The sequence below is a fragment of the Epinephelus lanceolatus genome, chromosome 20, assembly GCF_041903045.1.
Source record: "Epinephelus lanceolatus isolate andai-2023 chromosome 20, ASM4190304v1, whole genome shotgun sequence".
Classification (NCBI taxonomy): Eukaryota; Metazoa; Chordata; class Actinopteri; order Perciformes; family Serranidae; genus Epinephelus; species Epinephelus lanceolatus.
In genome coordinates this window covers 3,951,105-3,968,391 of record NC_135753.1, presented here as the reverse complement: position 1 = coordinate 3,968,391, position 17,287 = coordinate 3,951,105, and the positions used below count along the sequence as shown (strand labels likewise).

General features: G+C 41.6%; 1 protein-coding gene across 1 annotated transcript in view; it reads left to right on the top strand.

The window, feature by feature from the left end:
• The first annotated feature begins 344 nt into the window (after positions 1-344).
• Positions 345-17,287, top strand: part of inhbaa (inhibin subunit beta Aa) — a 29,023-nt gene continuing 12,080 nt past the window's right edge. The window contains exon 1 of the mRNA XM_033638501.2: positions 345-1,840. Coding sequence (XP_033494392.1) covers positions 1,306-1,840 — 535 coding nt within the window. The 5' untranslated portion in view covers positions 345-1,305. The remainder of the gene's footprint in view (positions 1,841-17,287) is intronic.

Genomic DNA, 17,287 nt, shown 5'->3' with positions numbered 1-17,287 from the left:
AAACAGCACTAAAACAAAGGAGAAAAAACAAGAGAGAAGAATCTGAATTGGCAACCTGCACTGGCGCTTCGGCTGCCCCAACGCGACAAGGCGAGACCGCACAGTCATGAGCCATGATGTCATGTTGACTGGAGCCGAACAGCAACCAGACTAAACAAATCTGTCAGACAGACAGACTGACTGACTGATAGACTGTCAGACAGATGGAGAGAAGAGTCACAGGCAAAGTCCAAGTCATCCAAGAGTTTTCCCCTCAACACGTAACTCATTCACAGTCGAGGGAGGGAGGGAGGGATAAAGGAATCCCAGCTTTGCTCCATTAACAGCCGAACAGAGGGAGGGAGGGGAGAAATAAAGAAAGAAAGAGAGGGAGGGAGGGAGGAGGGAGGGAGGGAGAGAGAAGGTAAAAGTTGGAAGTGCTATGAGTCACGGAGCGAGATGGGAGGAGACTGTAGTGGAGGAGAGAGAGAGAGGGATGGAGGGAGGAGGGAGGGAGGGAGGTATAATTATGGTAGGAGGCAGCCAGGGCGAGAGAGAGGAAAGAAAGAAGAGAGCGAGGAGAGAGAGAGAGTCCAGCCCACTCCGGTAAAACCATTCAACTGGTGAGCGAGGGAACGCATTCAACACAGACAGAGAGAGAGAGAGGAAAAGAGGTAAAAAGAGAGAGAGAGAGGAACTCCCTTCATCTGGGATAACTTAGTCAAACTGCCTCTCGAACACACACGCTCTGAACACACACTCTGCAGCGACTTCACCCCGGGAACAAGGATCCTCCTGCACTCCAGAGTTTTCCCTTTTCATCATCCATTCATCACATCTGAGAGTTTCTTCTTCTTCTTCTTCTTCTTCTTGTTTTGTTTCTTTTTCTTTCTTTCTTGTGACGCCTCCACATTTTCCAGCCATCTGTCCCTGACAAAAAAGATAAGGATTACTCATTTTCTCTCTCTCTGCATTTTTTTCTTTTTTTTTGTCCTCCTCTCTCTCGTGTCTTTGCAGCTTTTTTTCCCTCCGTTTTCGCAGGTGGACTGTGAGCTGAGCTGAACTTTGCAGCTTCCAAACTTCTGAGGAGAGAACGAGAGAGGAGAAAGACAAAGACAATAAGACGGAGAGGAGGCAGAGGAAGGAGGGAAGGTGAATCTTAAACAGAAGAAGACTTTTCTTTCATCAACCAGGACTGAATTTTTTTGGTTAGACACTTTCAGACAAAACTCGACTTTCTTCATTTTTTCTGACTCCGCCTGAGCATCCACATCCGGCAGCATCACCAAATCCAGCCTGGCAGCCAGTCAGGTGACTCCTGCCATCATGTCTGTCTTACCTCTGCTCAGCTGGACCGTCCTGCTGCTGGTCCAGAACTGCGGCTCGTTCTTGGACCCGGCATCCAAACTTCAGCCTCTGCCACTCTCACTGACCATCCATCCTCACCACCAGCCGCTGCCGGATGCTGCCTCCAGCTCCCACTGCCCCTCCTGCGCCCTGGCCAGGATGAGGAGAAATGAAGGGGGCACGTCGGATGACATGGTGGCACATGACCAAGAAGACGAGGCGGCCCAGCAGGATGTGGTGGAAGCGGTGAAGAGGCACATCCTCAACATGCTGCACCTCCAAGCCCGGCCGAACATCACGCGGCCTGTGCCGCGCGCCGCGCTCCTCAACGCCCTGCGCAAGCTCCACGTGGGGCGAGTGGCAGAGGACGGCAGTGTGCAGATCGAGGGGGAGGAGGAGGCGCGAGGGCGGGGAGGTCGAGGAGGAGGGGGAGGAGCGGCCGCGGCAGCAGTTCGGACAGGAGACAGCGCAGACGTGCAGGAGACGACGGAGATCATCACCTTTGCCGAGGCTGGTGAGTACAAATGACTCGTGTGTGCGAGCATCGAGGTCTGCATCAGTGTATATAGAATGACACGCAGAGAGAGACAAAATGTGTGTGTGTGTGTGTGTGTGTGTGTGTGTGTGTATGGACGGTGGCCAAGATGAGGGGTGTGTAGTTACACTTCAGTTGTGCGTGTGTGTGTGTGTGTGTGTGCGTGTGTGTGTATGAACAAATGGCAGCAGCTCGACAGTCAGTGTGTAAATCTGCATTTTTATTTTGTGTCATGGAATGTGTTACGTATGTGTGTGTGTGTGTGTGTGTGAGCAAATATTTGCGTGTGTTACAGTTTTGTGTATGTGTGTGTAAAAGACAAAAAAGCAGCTGTGTTGGAAATGACCACTCTGTGTGTGTGTGTCCACCACCTGCTTAATTCCACCTGCATACTCACTCAGCCGAACCCGTCAGATATGCACTCACACACACACACACACACACACACACACACACACACACACACACGCACTAACCTCTGTAATCGCCTCCTGCTGTTTTCAAAGAATACCTCATTATCTACTTAAAGTCAGAGTAGATTCATGTGTCACTGTGTGTGTGTGTGTATGTGTGTGTGTGTGTGTGTGTGTGTTTTAAAGCAGTAAGAATGCTGGAACTCTTTTCTGACAGACGGTAGCGACAAAGAGCGAGTAGGAGTCCAAAACGAGAGAGAGAGAGAGAGAGAGAGAGGAAGGGAGGGAGAAGAAAGAAGTAGTTGTGTGATAGGGCTGGACGGTATGGCAAAGGTTTTATAAGGTCAAAAATTTTCCTATCAGTCGATATTGATAAATATCATAATAAATGTCAAGTCATTATTTCTTTCACGTTTAAAGGCTGAAGAAACCACACGGTTAATTGTAGTTTATTATCTAACATCAGAAGATGACAAACACGTGCTAAACAGTTTATTTCACTATAATCCAAATAATGTCAACTAATAAATAAACAGACAAAAATATCTTAAGACTCTGACGTTGTGAGGTAACAGAGAGTCATTAAGTGCCGGTGAAAAATTATCTGACGTAATTGTGGCAGAGTTAGCCTTATGTATGAAAGGTTTATTTACATTATCTTTAGTTGTGTTATATCATTTCATTCTAATGAAATAGCCCAAACTCAGTCATACTAACTTGCTAACTTACCATTAGCAGTAGATACGTCAATCTCTCAGCTACTGCAGCTAACGTTATGTCATTTCATTGTTAATGAAATAGACGCAAGCCTGTCAGGCTAACTTGCAAACCTACCATTAGCATCAGATGAGTTGACTTTACAGCTACCGTAGCTAATGTTATGTCATATCATTGTAATAATATAGCAACAGGTCAGTCACGCTAACTTGCTAACTTACCATTGGCATTAGATAAGTTGACATCACAGCTACTGTAGCTAACATTATGTCATATAGTTCAAATAAAATAGCTGCAAGTCAGCCATGCTGACTTACTAACTTACCATAGCATTAGATGAGTCCACTATACAGCTGCGTTAACATTATGACACATAATTCTAATGAAACAGCTAAAAGTCAGTCACTCTGACTTGCTAAATTACCATTAGCACTGGATGAGACAACTTTACAGCTACTGTAGCTAACGTTATGTCCTTTCATGCTACTGAAATAGCCACGAGTCAGTCACGCTAACTTGCTAACCTACAATAAGCACTGGATTTGCCAACTATACAGCCGCTGTAACTGATGTTATATGGCAAATTCAGTCATTTGGTAAAGCTGCGCTATTTTCAGTGATCGTACTAAAGATAACTTTTTGAGCATTGCCATATGCATTACTGGCATCTCTCATCCCCCCCCCCCCCCCCCCCCCCACACACACACACACACACACACACACACGTAAATTCACCTGTATGAGCAAAGTACTCCAGTGGAAAAGCCCCCCACCCCCACCCCTACAGTGGAAAAGGCAACACAGTTTTTCAGTGCAGCAAAAGCCTTGTCCTGGTGCTGACTGCTGATGGTTGTGAAATCCCCGTGCAGCACTTTCCACGAGCTCACCTGTCAGTCAGGCAGTGTGGGCGGGACTGTGACGTCTCCTTCTGGATTTTCTGTTCATGCAGTTTGAGTTTCTGTAGGCGAGAGTCTGGAACAGCAGATGGAAAAGATTTTTATGAACTGGATGTGTGCAGACAGGCCGAGAGGAGCAGCTTTCTTTAAAGCAAACACAGAATGTATTGCTGCTTAAAGAGTTCCTCTCTGTGGATAAACCTGGCATTAGAAGCTATTAGATCTCCTCTGTTTGATGTAAAATCAGCTATTTCTGCTGCTTTTTCTTTGTTAGATACTACTCAGGATACTGTTCTTACCTGTATTTAAATGATCCTCTCTGCTTACAGGCACTTACAAACCAATGAGAACATCATTAGAACCCTTGTAAAACACTTTATGTACGTCAGTGAAGTCTGTTTGATACATTTGAACTGTTTCAGTCCCGTTACACAAAAGATTTTTATTAAAATCAAGAACTTAGAGACACACACCTGCAAACATCACTCAGAGGTCCATTTAAATTTTGGACAGATTCTCTACAGAACCCATTAGAAACTTTTTTACCCAAAGTTTTGCCTCTCGTACTGCTCCATCTGTCTGATTGATTGACTTTGTCAGAGGCTGTATGCCTGCAGGCTGCCCAGGACTGTTATGAGTTTTGTTCAGATTTACTGACTTTTGACACCATTTTTGAAGAGAATCAGTTTCAGTGACAGTAAACGTCACCTTAGTGGAGATAACAAAAAGAAGATGTACTTCAAGTTCAAGACAATCAAACCAGCCAGGTGACCAATCACTCAGCTGTTATAACATATTGATTATTTAGGAATACTTCACCCCTAAATAATCATTTGTATTCCAGTTACTTACCCAGTGTTACTTTGGATTCATGAGGAAAACTTTGTTTTTCTTGCAGGCATCCACAGTGAAGGGAGAATTCAATTCAACACAACTTGCTTAGTGTAATCCAAGTCTTATTTATTCATATATTTTATTTATTTGTCGTATGCTCAGTACTTAACACAAACATGCATTTTCACACACAGAAAAAAAAAAACTAAAACTAAACTGAAAGTGAAACTAATCTACGCTCTCTTCAAATCCAGACTCCATTGACACATACAGTAATTTTACCTGGCTGAACATGGGAGCTGCTGGTCTTCCACTGCCTCCATCAGTTAGTTTGTTTGTCTTATTGTGTGACTTTGGTGAATCAGAACAAACCCCTTGAAACAATTAAGTCACACAGTAACACAAATCAAGACAGCAGTAGAGCAGCAGCTCCTGTGTTTAGTGATGTAAAAGTACTGTTTTTCATCAGTGGAGTCTGGCTTTTAAGTGAGTATAGATTGTCACTTTGCATTCAGTTCCCTGTGGACTGTCTATTTGTGAAGCACTGATCATCTGACTGGATAAATGAGACTTGGATTATACTACACAAGTTGTGTAAGAGTTTGTAAACAGATGATTTGATCTAATTTTGCTTTTGTTAAACATGGACCCTTTTTTACTTAAAGTCAATAAGAATTTTCTCTTTTTTTTTCCCGGATTCTCCATTTACCTTGGAGGCATGTGAGAAAAACAAAAATTTCGTCATGAATTCAATGTAACATGAGGTGAGTAACTGATGTACAAATGGTCCTTTTGGGGGTAATTACTTCAAGCTTTGGTTTAAGAACTTACTTAGACACAGAGAAAGATCATGGTATGGGTTAAGATGTGAAATGAAATCAGCATTGACTGTTGGTAAGAAATGGGAAGTGTTTGATGTTTTGTTGACATATTCATCTACCTTTGTCGTTGTGGTTATTTTTTTAGCTGACTGAATCCTTTTAATGTGCTGTAAAAATTCTAAAAAGTCTGAGCTGAAAGAGGTTAAAAAGCCTGCGTCGAGCGTTTCAAAAAAGACTTTGCCACTTCTCATAGAAACTGATAAAACCTTGATGTTGTGTTTCTAAGATGTAACGCGGCCCGCCATGAGAATATTTTGCACCCAGCCAGCGATCCTGTGCTTTGTTGGGAATAACTGATGCATTCAGGGACCTCGGTAATTATTTTGGGCAACAGAAATGGTGAGTAAGGGAGTGGAGGGACGACTGGATTCTTGGCGGATACCGAGTGTCAACCTCCGTTTAGCTCCGACACAATATCTATCTGTCCACCGTTTTCTTTCCATGAGCCTATTCTATTTAAATTCTTCTCCTCCGACCCTGTTTATCTTCCCCCCATAGCTCCCCAACACACAGAGGACAATTAGGCTAATTGAACTTAATTGAACACATCATTAGCGACATTCCACAATCCACTTTCATCTTGCCCTCCCTCTCTGCTGCTCTCTCTAACCTCAGTCTACCCTTCCCTGTTCTGGCAGACTGAATAAACCGGTCATTGTTGGATCTATTCTGGTGGCTGGGTCCGTCTGGGGATTCAAACTAGCAACCCTGCGAAGAGCTTTGGGCCGGTTCACTGGCCTCCGACAACTGAGAGGAAACAGCGGCTCTCAGCAGCGGATAGGAAGACAAAGACGTCTGGCTGATGTGAAAATAAACCATAATTAGCGTGTTTCCTTTCTCTGTTTTCTTTTCTCATGCTTACATTTTTCTTTTCACTCTGCTTCCTTTTGATTCCCTCTTCTCTTGTCTTTTTTCTTGGCCTTAACTCCTGTTTTCTCTCCATCTCCAAGTTTTCTCTGCTGCTTTTCAACTTTTTCTGTCCTCTTCACTCCTCTACCTTTTCCCTCCATGTCTGTCACTTTTTTTTATTGTGACGTGGCTTCACCGTGTTTATAGCGTGTTTATGGTTGTGTCCGTGCAGTCGTAACTGGTTTGAATTCCTGGTGACTCGCTGTAGTCGACATCGTCCCACCACATCGTTTGGCTCTCCTTTGATGTGTGACCAGCCGCCAAAGATGCTCTATGTCTGAGGAGATGAATCACTCAATAGTAAACAACTAGAGATTGTGTCCAGACCTGCCGAATGCAAACACACAGAGTGACTGGGAGAAATCTGAAGATGCTGTAGATTTACAGAAGATCACACAGCAAAGGAGAACTGATAGTGATGTTCTGTACTGCAGTGAATGTTTGTAATAACATGTAGAGTTTCTGGGATCCTTCATCACCATGAACACACACATAGTACTTTATTTTGACTCAATCCTACATTGGGATAAAACTCAAAAAATTTGCTTGGGTTTGGCCCACTTGACATGCTGCTGTGTTGTGCTATGGCCTATTCAAGTGCTGGAATTTATTATTTACGTGACAACGCCTGAACGCAACACAGGCTCTGCTCCATTAGTGCCGTGCTGCAGGTTTGGGCCCGGCTTGGTTATAAATGTCTCAGACTTGGGTTGGGTTCGGTCAGGAAAATGCCTCCCGAGCCACGTTCTAGTGTGCTCACTTGAGTGTGTGAGTGTGTGTGTGTGAGTGTGAGTGTGTGTGTGTGCACATTGGGGTGAAACTCCGCCGTGTGCGATACAGAGAGCAGAGGAGAATTGTAAATGCGCGACCATGTAGAGACAGAAATGACATGCCATCATGTAAATAAGATAAATAATATAAGGCTATTTAGTTTGTTTAATAAAAGGACAAGGTGTAGACCTGTTCTATAGGCCTGGATATGAAGCGTCCGTAGCGCCAAATAATATAACCGTAGATTCTAAGCCAAAATGAAAAAATAAAAAATAAAAATCAGCAGCGGCGGTCATATTTCAGCAGTGGCGGTGCGCTACTGCTGGTTGCATACAGGGGAAACACTGACCTGTTTTATTTTGTCCAGATTTAAGTGGCTCCTGTCTTCCTGTCTCTCCAGGGTAGAGTTTCCAAAATGAGACATAAATCAGCTATTGTCAGAACAAAATGAGCAATGTTCGTGGTATGTTGAAAAATCCTCAGAGTGAGATGTCGCTGTTTTTCTTTCCTCTCTGCCAGCACGCTGTGTCGTCCCTCTTGGAGGACAGGAAGGCAGCGAGCAGTGGCCTTGCTAAAGACAGGCGAGTTCAAACAGAGAGGGAGGATTGGGTGGGAAAGAGAAGAGAGAATTAAAGATTGAAGCAAACCATCTCAACCTTGGTAACTGTCCCTGAATGACTCCTGCAGACTCAACAGTCCCTCTTCCTCTCTTTTTAAACCACACAGGGAGACCAACATTGACTTTAGATGTGTTCCAAACTGAAACAGAGACTTTTCCAATCCTTCTCAGTGTGAAACTGGTTGTACTTGAAGACTCCCAGTGTGTGTGTGTGTGTGTGTGTGTGTGTGTGTGGGTGTGAGTGTGGGTGTGTGTGTGTGTATGGGCAGCTGTATGGAAAAAGTGGCTAATTGTTAAATGTTGTTAATGTGTCATAACAGGAAGTTGTTACTTTAACAGTCGTGATAAGAGTTTTCCTGCTGAGATAAAAGAGAACTTCTTCTTGGCTTTTTAATTTCCCTCTGGTCAGTCAGGTCTGACTGATTCTGTAGCTTCTGCCCTGTTTCTCAAAATGTCCATGAGTCAAAGTTGTGAATCTTCGGCTGGTCCCGGGTGATCCACTGAAGTAAACTGCTGTTTTACATATACTTTACTTAATACATATTACTTATTTACTGTGATGATTTCGTCCACACTTCATCTATGGAACGAGAGGTGTGGTCTATAGAAGGTCCCGTGTGTTTTGGTTGGTTTTGTAATTTTGAGTATTTTGAAAGTCATTTTCCTGTCACAGAAACCACTGAGAGTGAGTCTTCTGTTTTGGGTGTTATTGTCAAACTGTTGCTTATGTGTCATGTTTTTACTCTCTGTGCTGTTGCCTGGCAAAAGTGTCTGTGTCGGCGGCGTGAGAGTTCCCGCTAACTGCCAGTAGACAGTACCCTTCTATTTTTAGGTTCATAAAATGTACTTGAATTCACAAATATGTAGGATATTACTATAGACATTCTTGTAATCTCACACCGTAACATCCGCTGTGACAACAGACGCTGGTCAGACCACGCCCCCAGAACCAGGCGCTGGGCTTTCAAGCCTTGGCTGTATTAAGAGACCTGGATACAGCATTGGAGGTGGGGCCCCATTCATTCCTGTGAAAGTTGTTCGGTGGCACATGAAGCAAAACATTTTCAACTGCCACTTATGAAATTACCCAGATGATTTGCGTTGCTTTGGCATCATTGGGCACATACTGAAGATCTGGTGCACTAGAGGCTTCCACTGGCTGAGCGACTAACTTCCTGTTAAGCGTGCTGGATCATGCAGCTCTTCAGGACTTTCAAAATGTTATCAGACTGAAAGAATCAAATCCTGATGGTGAAATAAGTTTTTTTGTGGGGTTGTGACACTCAAAAAAATATATTTATCCACTGATTTGCAGATGTCTCTTTCACAATGTAAGTCAGTGGGGAAAAAGTCTTTTTTGGACCCAATGGCATCATGTGACAGATAGGAGGAGAGCTAGCTAATGTTAGCTGTTAGCAGCTGGTGGCCCGAACTAGCAGCTAATGGAGGTTGTGTTGAATTACACAATGATGTGTTCGAGCTATATTCAATAAAATGATTGTTTGGTGAAAGTTAATTATCATGTTCTCATGATGTGTTCAAATGTAATATTGTAATATGTAGAATTTGGTAAGAAACTTGAATAAATACAGCTGTTTGAAGGTGCGTCCCTATTTCTGTCTTGTGATGGTGGACTGCTGAGGTTCAGACTCTATCGATGTTCACAGTTTGGATGTGGTTTCCTTTAGCGTGTCAGAAAGTCATCAGTGAAACCCGAGCCAAGCAGTGGCGGAGTCTCTTTGGCATGTTGGTATTTGAAGATGTCAGATCGGACAGCTTATCTGCTCTCTCATTATAAATAAAGTGGCCTGGGAACCCAGACAGACAGAGGGAGTTACAAGCTGGCACTTCAACTCCAATTTAGCTCAAACTTTATTGTCTCGAGAGAGAAATCTGGTTTGTAGACGAGGTCTGAAAATGAAAAACCTGCCACAAAATCACTTTGTTAAAACAATGAAAACACAATAAAAGCTGATGGAAACATGACAGATAAGTGCAGGAGTAGCACAGAGCAGTTGAAGTTGGTTTGATGTTGAAGAGGCAGTCCCTGTTTCCCACAGTCTATCTTGTTTGTTTCTGTCTTTATGTTTGAAACTGAACATCACTGCTGGAATAATTTGACACTGAACAGCAGAAGCACATGACAGAAAAGTTTAACAATGCAATCCTCGTTTTCCTCTATTTTCACTTCAGTTGGATCGCCTTTAGTTTTACATCTTTTAATTTTTAAGACCTTCAGCGACACAAATACTGTGTTACTTCTCAAACTGATTTGAACCATCTGTTGCAAATTACCTAAATTCACAACCATTTGTGTTTTTTGTGTCTCGTGGCCTCTGACTGTGTCTTTGCATGCAGTCTGAACACCTTCAGGCTGCGGTTTACTTTCATCTGTATTAAACACATATCTCAGCTGTGATTGGTTACTGTACCTGGCGGGTGTCCTCACCTGGTTGTGATCCTGTCAGACTGCATGTGAGGGATTCGCTGACCTTAAACGTGATTAAGGCAGCAGCTAACGGTTATTTTCATTACTGCTGGTTATTTTCTCCATAAATCAATTAACCATGCACAGAAAGTTTTAGGAATCCAAGATAACATCTAAAAATGTCTAATTTCATCCAAAAACTGAAAGATATTTAAGTTACTATCATATATCTGAACAAAAAGGAGCCAATTGTCAAATTTGAGAAGCTGGAATCACTAAACTTCTGTCTGTTTTTTCTTGAAAAAGTATTTAAACAATTAAGGAGAAAGAAAAACAAGAAAAAACAATTTTAAGTAATATATATCACCATGAAACATCCCTAGTTGATTACTTACTATAAGACAATTATTTTTTGTATCACAAGTTTTCTAAATTTTGTTTAAATATGAAAATGATGCATCATCTAATTAAATATTTGCCGGTTTGCATACATTTGCACAACAGAAATCTGAACATTGGACAAAGACAGGTTCAGAATTCTTGTTTCATTTTGTTGACATATTAGAGTCAAAGGTTTTTAGAGAGGGTATTTAGAATATCTTTTTTATCACGCCATTAATTAGTAAATACTGGCAACAGCCATAAAAATAGAATAAAAAATCAGTTTTCAGGATGTTTTTTACGGTTTGACATGTTCTATAAATCAGGCTCTGAATGATATATGAACCAACTCCTCTGTAAAAACCTTCACAATATCAATAGGAATGAAACTACTAAACTGTGGTACCTGTAAGTGCTATTGAAGTCTAGATTCAAACTCATTTTAAGAAAAGAAGTGGCACAGATAGAAAATGTCATCATTCATTTTTAGAACAAAAATACAACACTAGGGTAAAGATTTTAACTTACAGGTGTCACCTGAAACTTCCCCAGTTGATAACTTACATTAAGAAAACTATCTTTTGTATTACAAGTTTTCTGAAATGTTATGTTTATATATGGAGATGAGGCATTATTTCAAATTTCCAGAAATAGCCCAAAATCTCAAAACTGACCAGTGTATGAAGTGTACTGTGTTTTCGCCTGAGGTATCTCACTTTAATCAGTTGTCAAAGTAGTTGTAGATAAATGTTCTTTTGATCAACTCATCATTGCGGCTCTCTAATGTTTGGTCCAGAAACGGTCAGAAAATGGTGATGAATGTTTTGTTTTGGTGGACCAATATTCCAAAACTCAAAGAGATTCAGTTTATTGCAAAGTAAAGCACTGGAGAAGTTAACACCAGCCCCGTATTGCTTCACCATCTGAACATGATGTCCTCCTCTTTTCTTCCTCCAAATCATTTGTCTCGTCTCTTTGCTTTGATCCACCCAAACCAAAAGACTGAAATGACTGAAGTGTCCTACAAAATGAAGAATTTATTTTGAAAGTATGTGTTGTGTGTAGTTGGTACTTTCTCTTTTCTGCAGCTGACGGTGAGCGAGTTTGGCATTCAGGACATTCCTCTTCTCAGATGAGAGGCTGCTTTAATGCCTCCTTACCACTTTTGTTTACCGGCCATTTGACAGCATTACAGAGATTTAGTTTCACATCTCAGGCCGCTCTCTGTGTGTGTGTGTATGTGTGTGTGTTTACTAACACAGCCCCGCTGACTCACATGTGGTGCCAATAAGGCCGAGCAGGGCGTCGACTCTCGGGATCTGGAGCAGATTTCTGTCCCACGCAGGCGAGGCTGAGCCTGACAGTCCTCACTGAGGGCTTTCACACGCCCACATAGAATTCCACCTTAACTCTGTTAACGTTGTCACCGTTTGCACCAGGATCGGAACACTCTCATGTGATGACTTTAAAGGAGCAGACCAACTTGTTTGGGGGGTTAGAGGAGTCATGTCACCAAAGATTTATTGTGAACCAGTATGTTTGTAGAAATGGCCTTGATTTAGTCATTAAATCCAGATAAGATTTATTGATCATAAAGGAAATTCTTTTGCCATTATTGCTCAAAAGCCACAACATAAGAATAGAAACAGTACAGTAATAAATGTAAGGTGAAGAAGAAACAAGGCTAACATGAGTGCCTAATAGACTAACATTTAAAAGTAGATACATTTGTTTTTTATAAGTAAAACAAAAAAGCAATGTTGCACCTGATATTGACTTTATATACACATTCTTAATTGAACAGTAATGGTTGGTATCAGCGTGTTTGAGGGATTTGCTCATTGGTTGTGTCAGGTATTCAAATTTATTGATAAAGTCCAATATCACAAATCATGATTTGCCTCAGAGGCCCAACATATGACATTCCTCTGTCCTTGGACCCTCACAGTGGATAAGGAAAAATAGTAGAAAACACAGGAATAGAAACTGAGGAGGGATCCCTCCTCCAGGACAGACAGATGTGCAATAGACGTCGTGTGTACAGAAAAGATCATCATAATAAATGTATAGTAATCCATATCACAAAATAATACATAAAAGGAGGGACAAAAAAGAGATCCACCAATCAGGAACCCCCCTGGCAGACTAGGCCTATATCTGCCTAACTAAGGGCTGGTCCAAGCCTAAGCCAGCCCTAACTATAAGAGCCAGCCCTAGTTATAAGCTTCATCAGAAAGTAAAGTTTTAAGTCTACCCAGATTGAAATTGGAAGTTGGTTCCACAGAAAGGCGCCTGATAGCTGAAGGCTATGGCTTCTGTTCTACTTTTGGAGACTTAAGTATTTGCATTGAGTTTTGAATGCTCTATGTCCAGGTTTATGGATTTATTAATGATATGAAAAGATATTTGAAATTTATCCAAAGTTCAGTAAATGGCTCTATTCTTACTTTGTACATTTTCTTTGTTAAGTAAGTAAGTTTTACTACAACTTCATGTTTTGTCTCTAATTTCCTCATAAATGTCCCTGCAGCTTTAAACCTGTAACAGAAGACGTATGCACGAGCTTCTTCCAGCTCTTTTCCGTCTTGAAGCTTAATGAGTGAAATGTTAAAACAAAAACAATGTCCAATGTAAATGCCTTTACATTAAACTTTAAAGGTACAGGCTGTTCTCATGAACTGTTCGTACTTTTTCCTATGAAAAGTAATGCACCCAAATTCATATATATTCTACATGTTTTGAAAGGCTGTGATCTCGTGATTAATGTGCTAGGAGTAAACAAGGAAGCAGTTGCGAGTGCTCTATAAAGAGGCAGGTTGGGGTGCTTTGTGGGTCACAAAAACATGGACTTTCCCTTAGAGATGCATGTTTGGAACCAAGTGAACTTTGGGTCATTTTAAGGTACGTCCTCACCATGTTTCTTTGCCTAAACCTAACCAAAGTAACTTTAACTGTACGTTAAGGATGTAATGTCATCCGTGCGTCAATAATTCATAGGATATCATATGAACTGTTGTGTGGGCATTTTCATAGGATATCATACAAAGCATTGTATGAGGACACGCTGACAGGCATAATATACAGGATTGTCAGTTACTGTTTGCAAACATACTCCCTAGTGATTGTAAAAGTGAAAATTAACCCCAGAATCACCCTCATTTGCTATATTTGTGTTTTCTTGCCACTTTGTATGTGATATTCATAGCTTCCTCTGGGATGCTTACAGTCTGGCACCTGGTTGCTCCGTTTTATAAAGTTCCAACCTCACCTGTGCACTGTGCTTGAGCACTGTGAACGTTCCAAACATAGGAAAATAAGAAGAAAATACAGGGCAAATAAATACACCACCACACACTGAGAGTGGGTCATCAGTGATGACTGAGAGGGATTACTGCTCAATGAGCTGATACATTGTATTTTAAAGGTAAACCTTTAGGCGTATTTAAACTCCTGCAGGCAAACATGAAGGTTGTTTCTGAAACATTGTTAGGAATCAAACCTCTGACATCTTAAATACAAACTGCATGCTGTGTGTGTTATAAGGGGGGCTGGAGAGGTGACCCAGCCCGCTGATCCCTCCTAATGTAAACTAAAAAGACAGAAGAAAGGGTGGACTGTCATCCTTTTAATAGTAAAGAGGAAAGAAAGATCCTGTGGTGCACTGTAAAAAATAAAGACTGCTGCTCATTGTAGTTTTCAATCAAACAAACAGGAGGAAAGACTGTGTTGGAGACCATTTCCAGCTGCAGATTATCCACATTTGGTGCTCTACTGAGTATTTGTGTTAGCAGGACAGTGTCTGTGGGACAGAGTCAGATTAAACTACAGTGCTTGTTCATGGCTGCAGACTGTAATGGTGTCAATGTCTTTTTTTTTTTTTTTTTTACAGTATAAGGCATAAATGTGAGAGGTTTTTGTACAGTGTAAGTTTTAATTTGAGGGGTTAAAACAGTTTTTGTATGGTGTAAGTTTGAAGTCCAAAACACACCGGCGGCGTCACATGATGGCGGCGTCATTGACGCGAGTCAAGTGCCACCCCCAACACACACAGAAAGCGTTGCGCTGCAGTGCGTCAACCAGAATTCTATTGCACACTCCACTCCACTAGGTGGCGGCGGTGGTAGTTGCCAACCGCCAATTAGAACAAAAGACGGGGAAGAACGCAGGATAACAACCAGACAACGACGGTATCAATGTGGGTTACTACTAATGTGCTACTACGGGAGCTAGGAAGTACAAAATAGGCTTTTCTCTGAAAAAGAAGAGCTTTTTCAAGGGTGGCGAAGCTGGAAAATAGGACAATAGCGGTGTGGGTTTGTAAATAGAGAATAATGGGGGCGTCTGTTTTGACGCGCGTTGTACGGCGCCGGTGTGTTTTCACCTTTAGTGTGAAGGGTAAAAACAGTTTTGTTCGGTGTAAGTTAGAATAGAATAGCCTTTATTGTCATTATGCATTCCTGTACAACGAGATAGGAGAGCTACTCCTTTAATGTGAAGGGTTAAAACAGTTTTTGTATGGTGTAAGTTTTAGTGTGAAGGGTAAAAACAGTTTTGTTCGGTGTAAGTTTTAATGTGAAGGGGTAAAACCGTTTTGTACAGTTTAAGTTTTAATGTCAGGGGTAAAAACATTTAATTTTTTACAGTGTAAAGAGAACCCTTCAGTGTAAACGGACAGACTGAGAGCAGACTGAGCTGTAGATTAACATTTCCTTTAAACTGAGAGGAAGCAGCGTTTGGACAGGAAGTGGTCATACGTTGATCTGTCACCCTTGTCACATAGTGCACCTACAGCTTCCTCCTCTCATTCATCTTCTCTGAGTGAGACTGACATAAATTGGTGGCTTTCTTTCTTTCTTTCTTTCTTTCTTTCTTTGTGTGTTTCTTTAATTCGTTTCTTCATTCTTTCTTTTGTTGGTTCATTTGTTCTTTCATTCTTCTGTTCGGTCTTTCTTTGTCATTTCTTTCACTCTTTCTTTTGTTCTTTCCTTCTTCTAGTCATTCTTTCTTTCGTTCTTTTGTGTTTCTTCTATCATTTGTTCTTTCATTGTTTATTTTGTTCTCTTCCTGTTTTCTTTTGTTCGTTTTTATTCCTTTTTTGTTCTTTATTTCTTTCTGTCTTTTTTCCTTTATTTCCTTCTTTGATTGTTTGTTTGTTTGTTTGTTTCTTTCTTTCCTTCTTTCTTTGTTTCTTTCATGTGTTTGTTCATTCTTTCATTCTTTCTTTTGTTGGTTCGTTTGTTAAGTCATTCTTATTTCATTCTTTTTTTGTCCTGTCTTCCTTTCTTTCCTTGTTTCTTTCTTCCTATCACACGTTTTTTCGTTCTTTCCTTTGTTCTGTCTTCCTGTTGTCTTTTGTTCGTTTTTATCTTCTTTCTTTCTTTCTTTCTTTCTTTCTGTCTTTTGTTCTTTTTTCTGTCTTTCTATCTTTTTGTTCTTTCATTCTTTCTTTCTTTCTTGCTCAGCCTGTTGAATGCAGCTTATCCACTGAACGAGGAATTAGGATGGACAATAGAGGACACACACAGGGACACTGTATAAATGTGTGTGTGTGTGTGTGCGCGTGTGTGTGTGTGTGTGTGTGTGTGTGTGTGTGTGTGTGTGTGCGTGTGCGTGTGCGTGTGTGTGTGTGTGTGTGGATAGAGTATAATGTGTGTCCAGAATCAGCAGTGGTCAAGACTCTTCTCGGCCTCCTCAGAAAGGCAACACCCACTAACACTGAATCTTCCACAGTGTGTTCAGGGGCCGGTTGCACCAACTGGTCTTTACTAAGCCTGGTCGTAACTCCTAAGACGGTCTTTGTTAAGACCAGTCTTAAAGAGTGGACTTAAGCTGGTTGCACCAACAGGGCTTACGCGTGGTCTTAGCTACGCTGGTTTTAGCTGTGCGCGTCCATGTGAATGCCCCCGGAATGCCCCTTGCGGCCTGCCTAGAGAAGCGCGGTGACGTTAAATGACGCGCCGCTGAATCACCCCGTGTGCTTGACAGATGACAATTGACAGTTGACAGCCCCTCTCATCTGTGTTGACAATTTATTTACAGTTTAAGATTTGAAGAAAACATTAAGGATCAACGAAAAACTTTACCGACACTGAAATTAGAAAATTAATCAAGCTGTACAGCCAGCAGAGAGACGTATCACAATTAAGAAAAAACAGTCGGTATGGGCAGTGATAACGGGGCACATCAATACGTGTTGAGACTCTGGCTGCCTTCATACAGAGGCTGACATGAGAAAGAAGTGGAAAGATCTTCTCAGCAAGGCAAAAAAAAATCATCCAACTGGCGGGGGTCCTCCCTGAACCAGTTGGTGCAACCAGCTCCTCAACAGCCCATAAAACGAAAAACAGTTGAGTTTTGAACGTGATGGCTGCAGGTTAATTACCTGCGAAGTAACGTCTAGTCATGTGATCAGTTTATTACCTACAGGTAGATGAGGATCAACTGAATGCACCATTAGACTACTGATCATCATGGAGTGCATTGTGGGACTTTAAGGCCTTAAGAAGGCTGCATGTCTCAGAGATGATATAAAGATATGATATGATGAAGTGGGGGAGTCTGAATTGAGACAGAGACT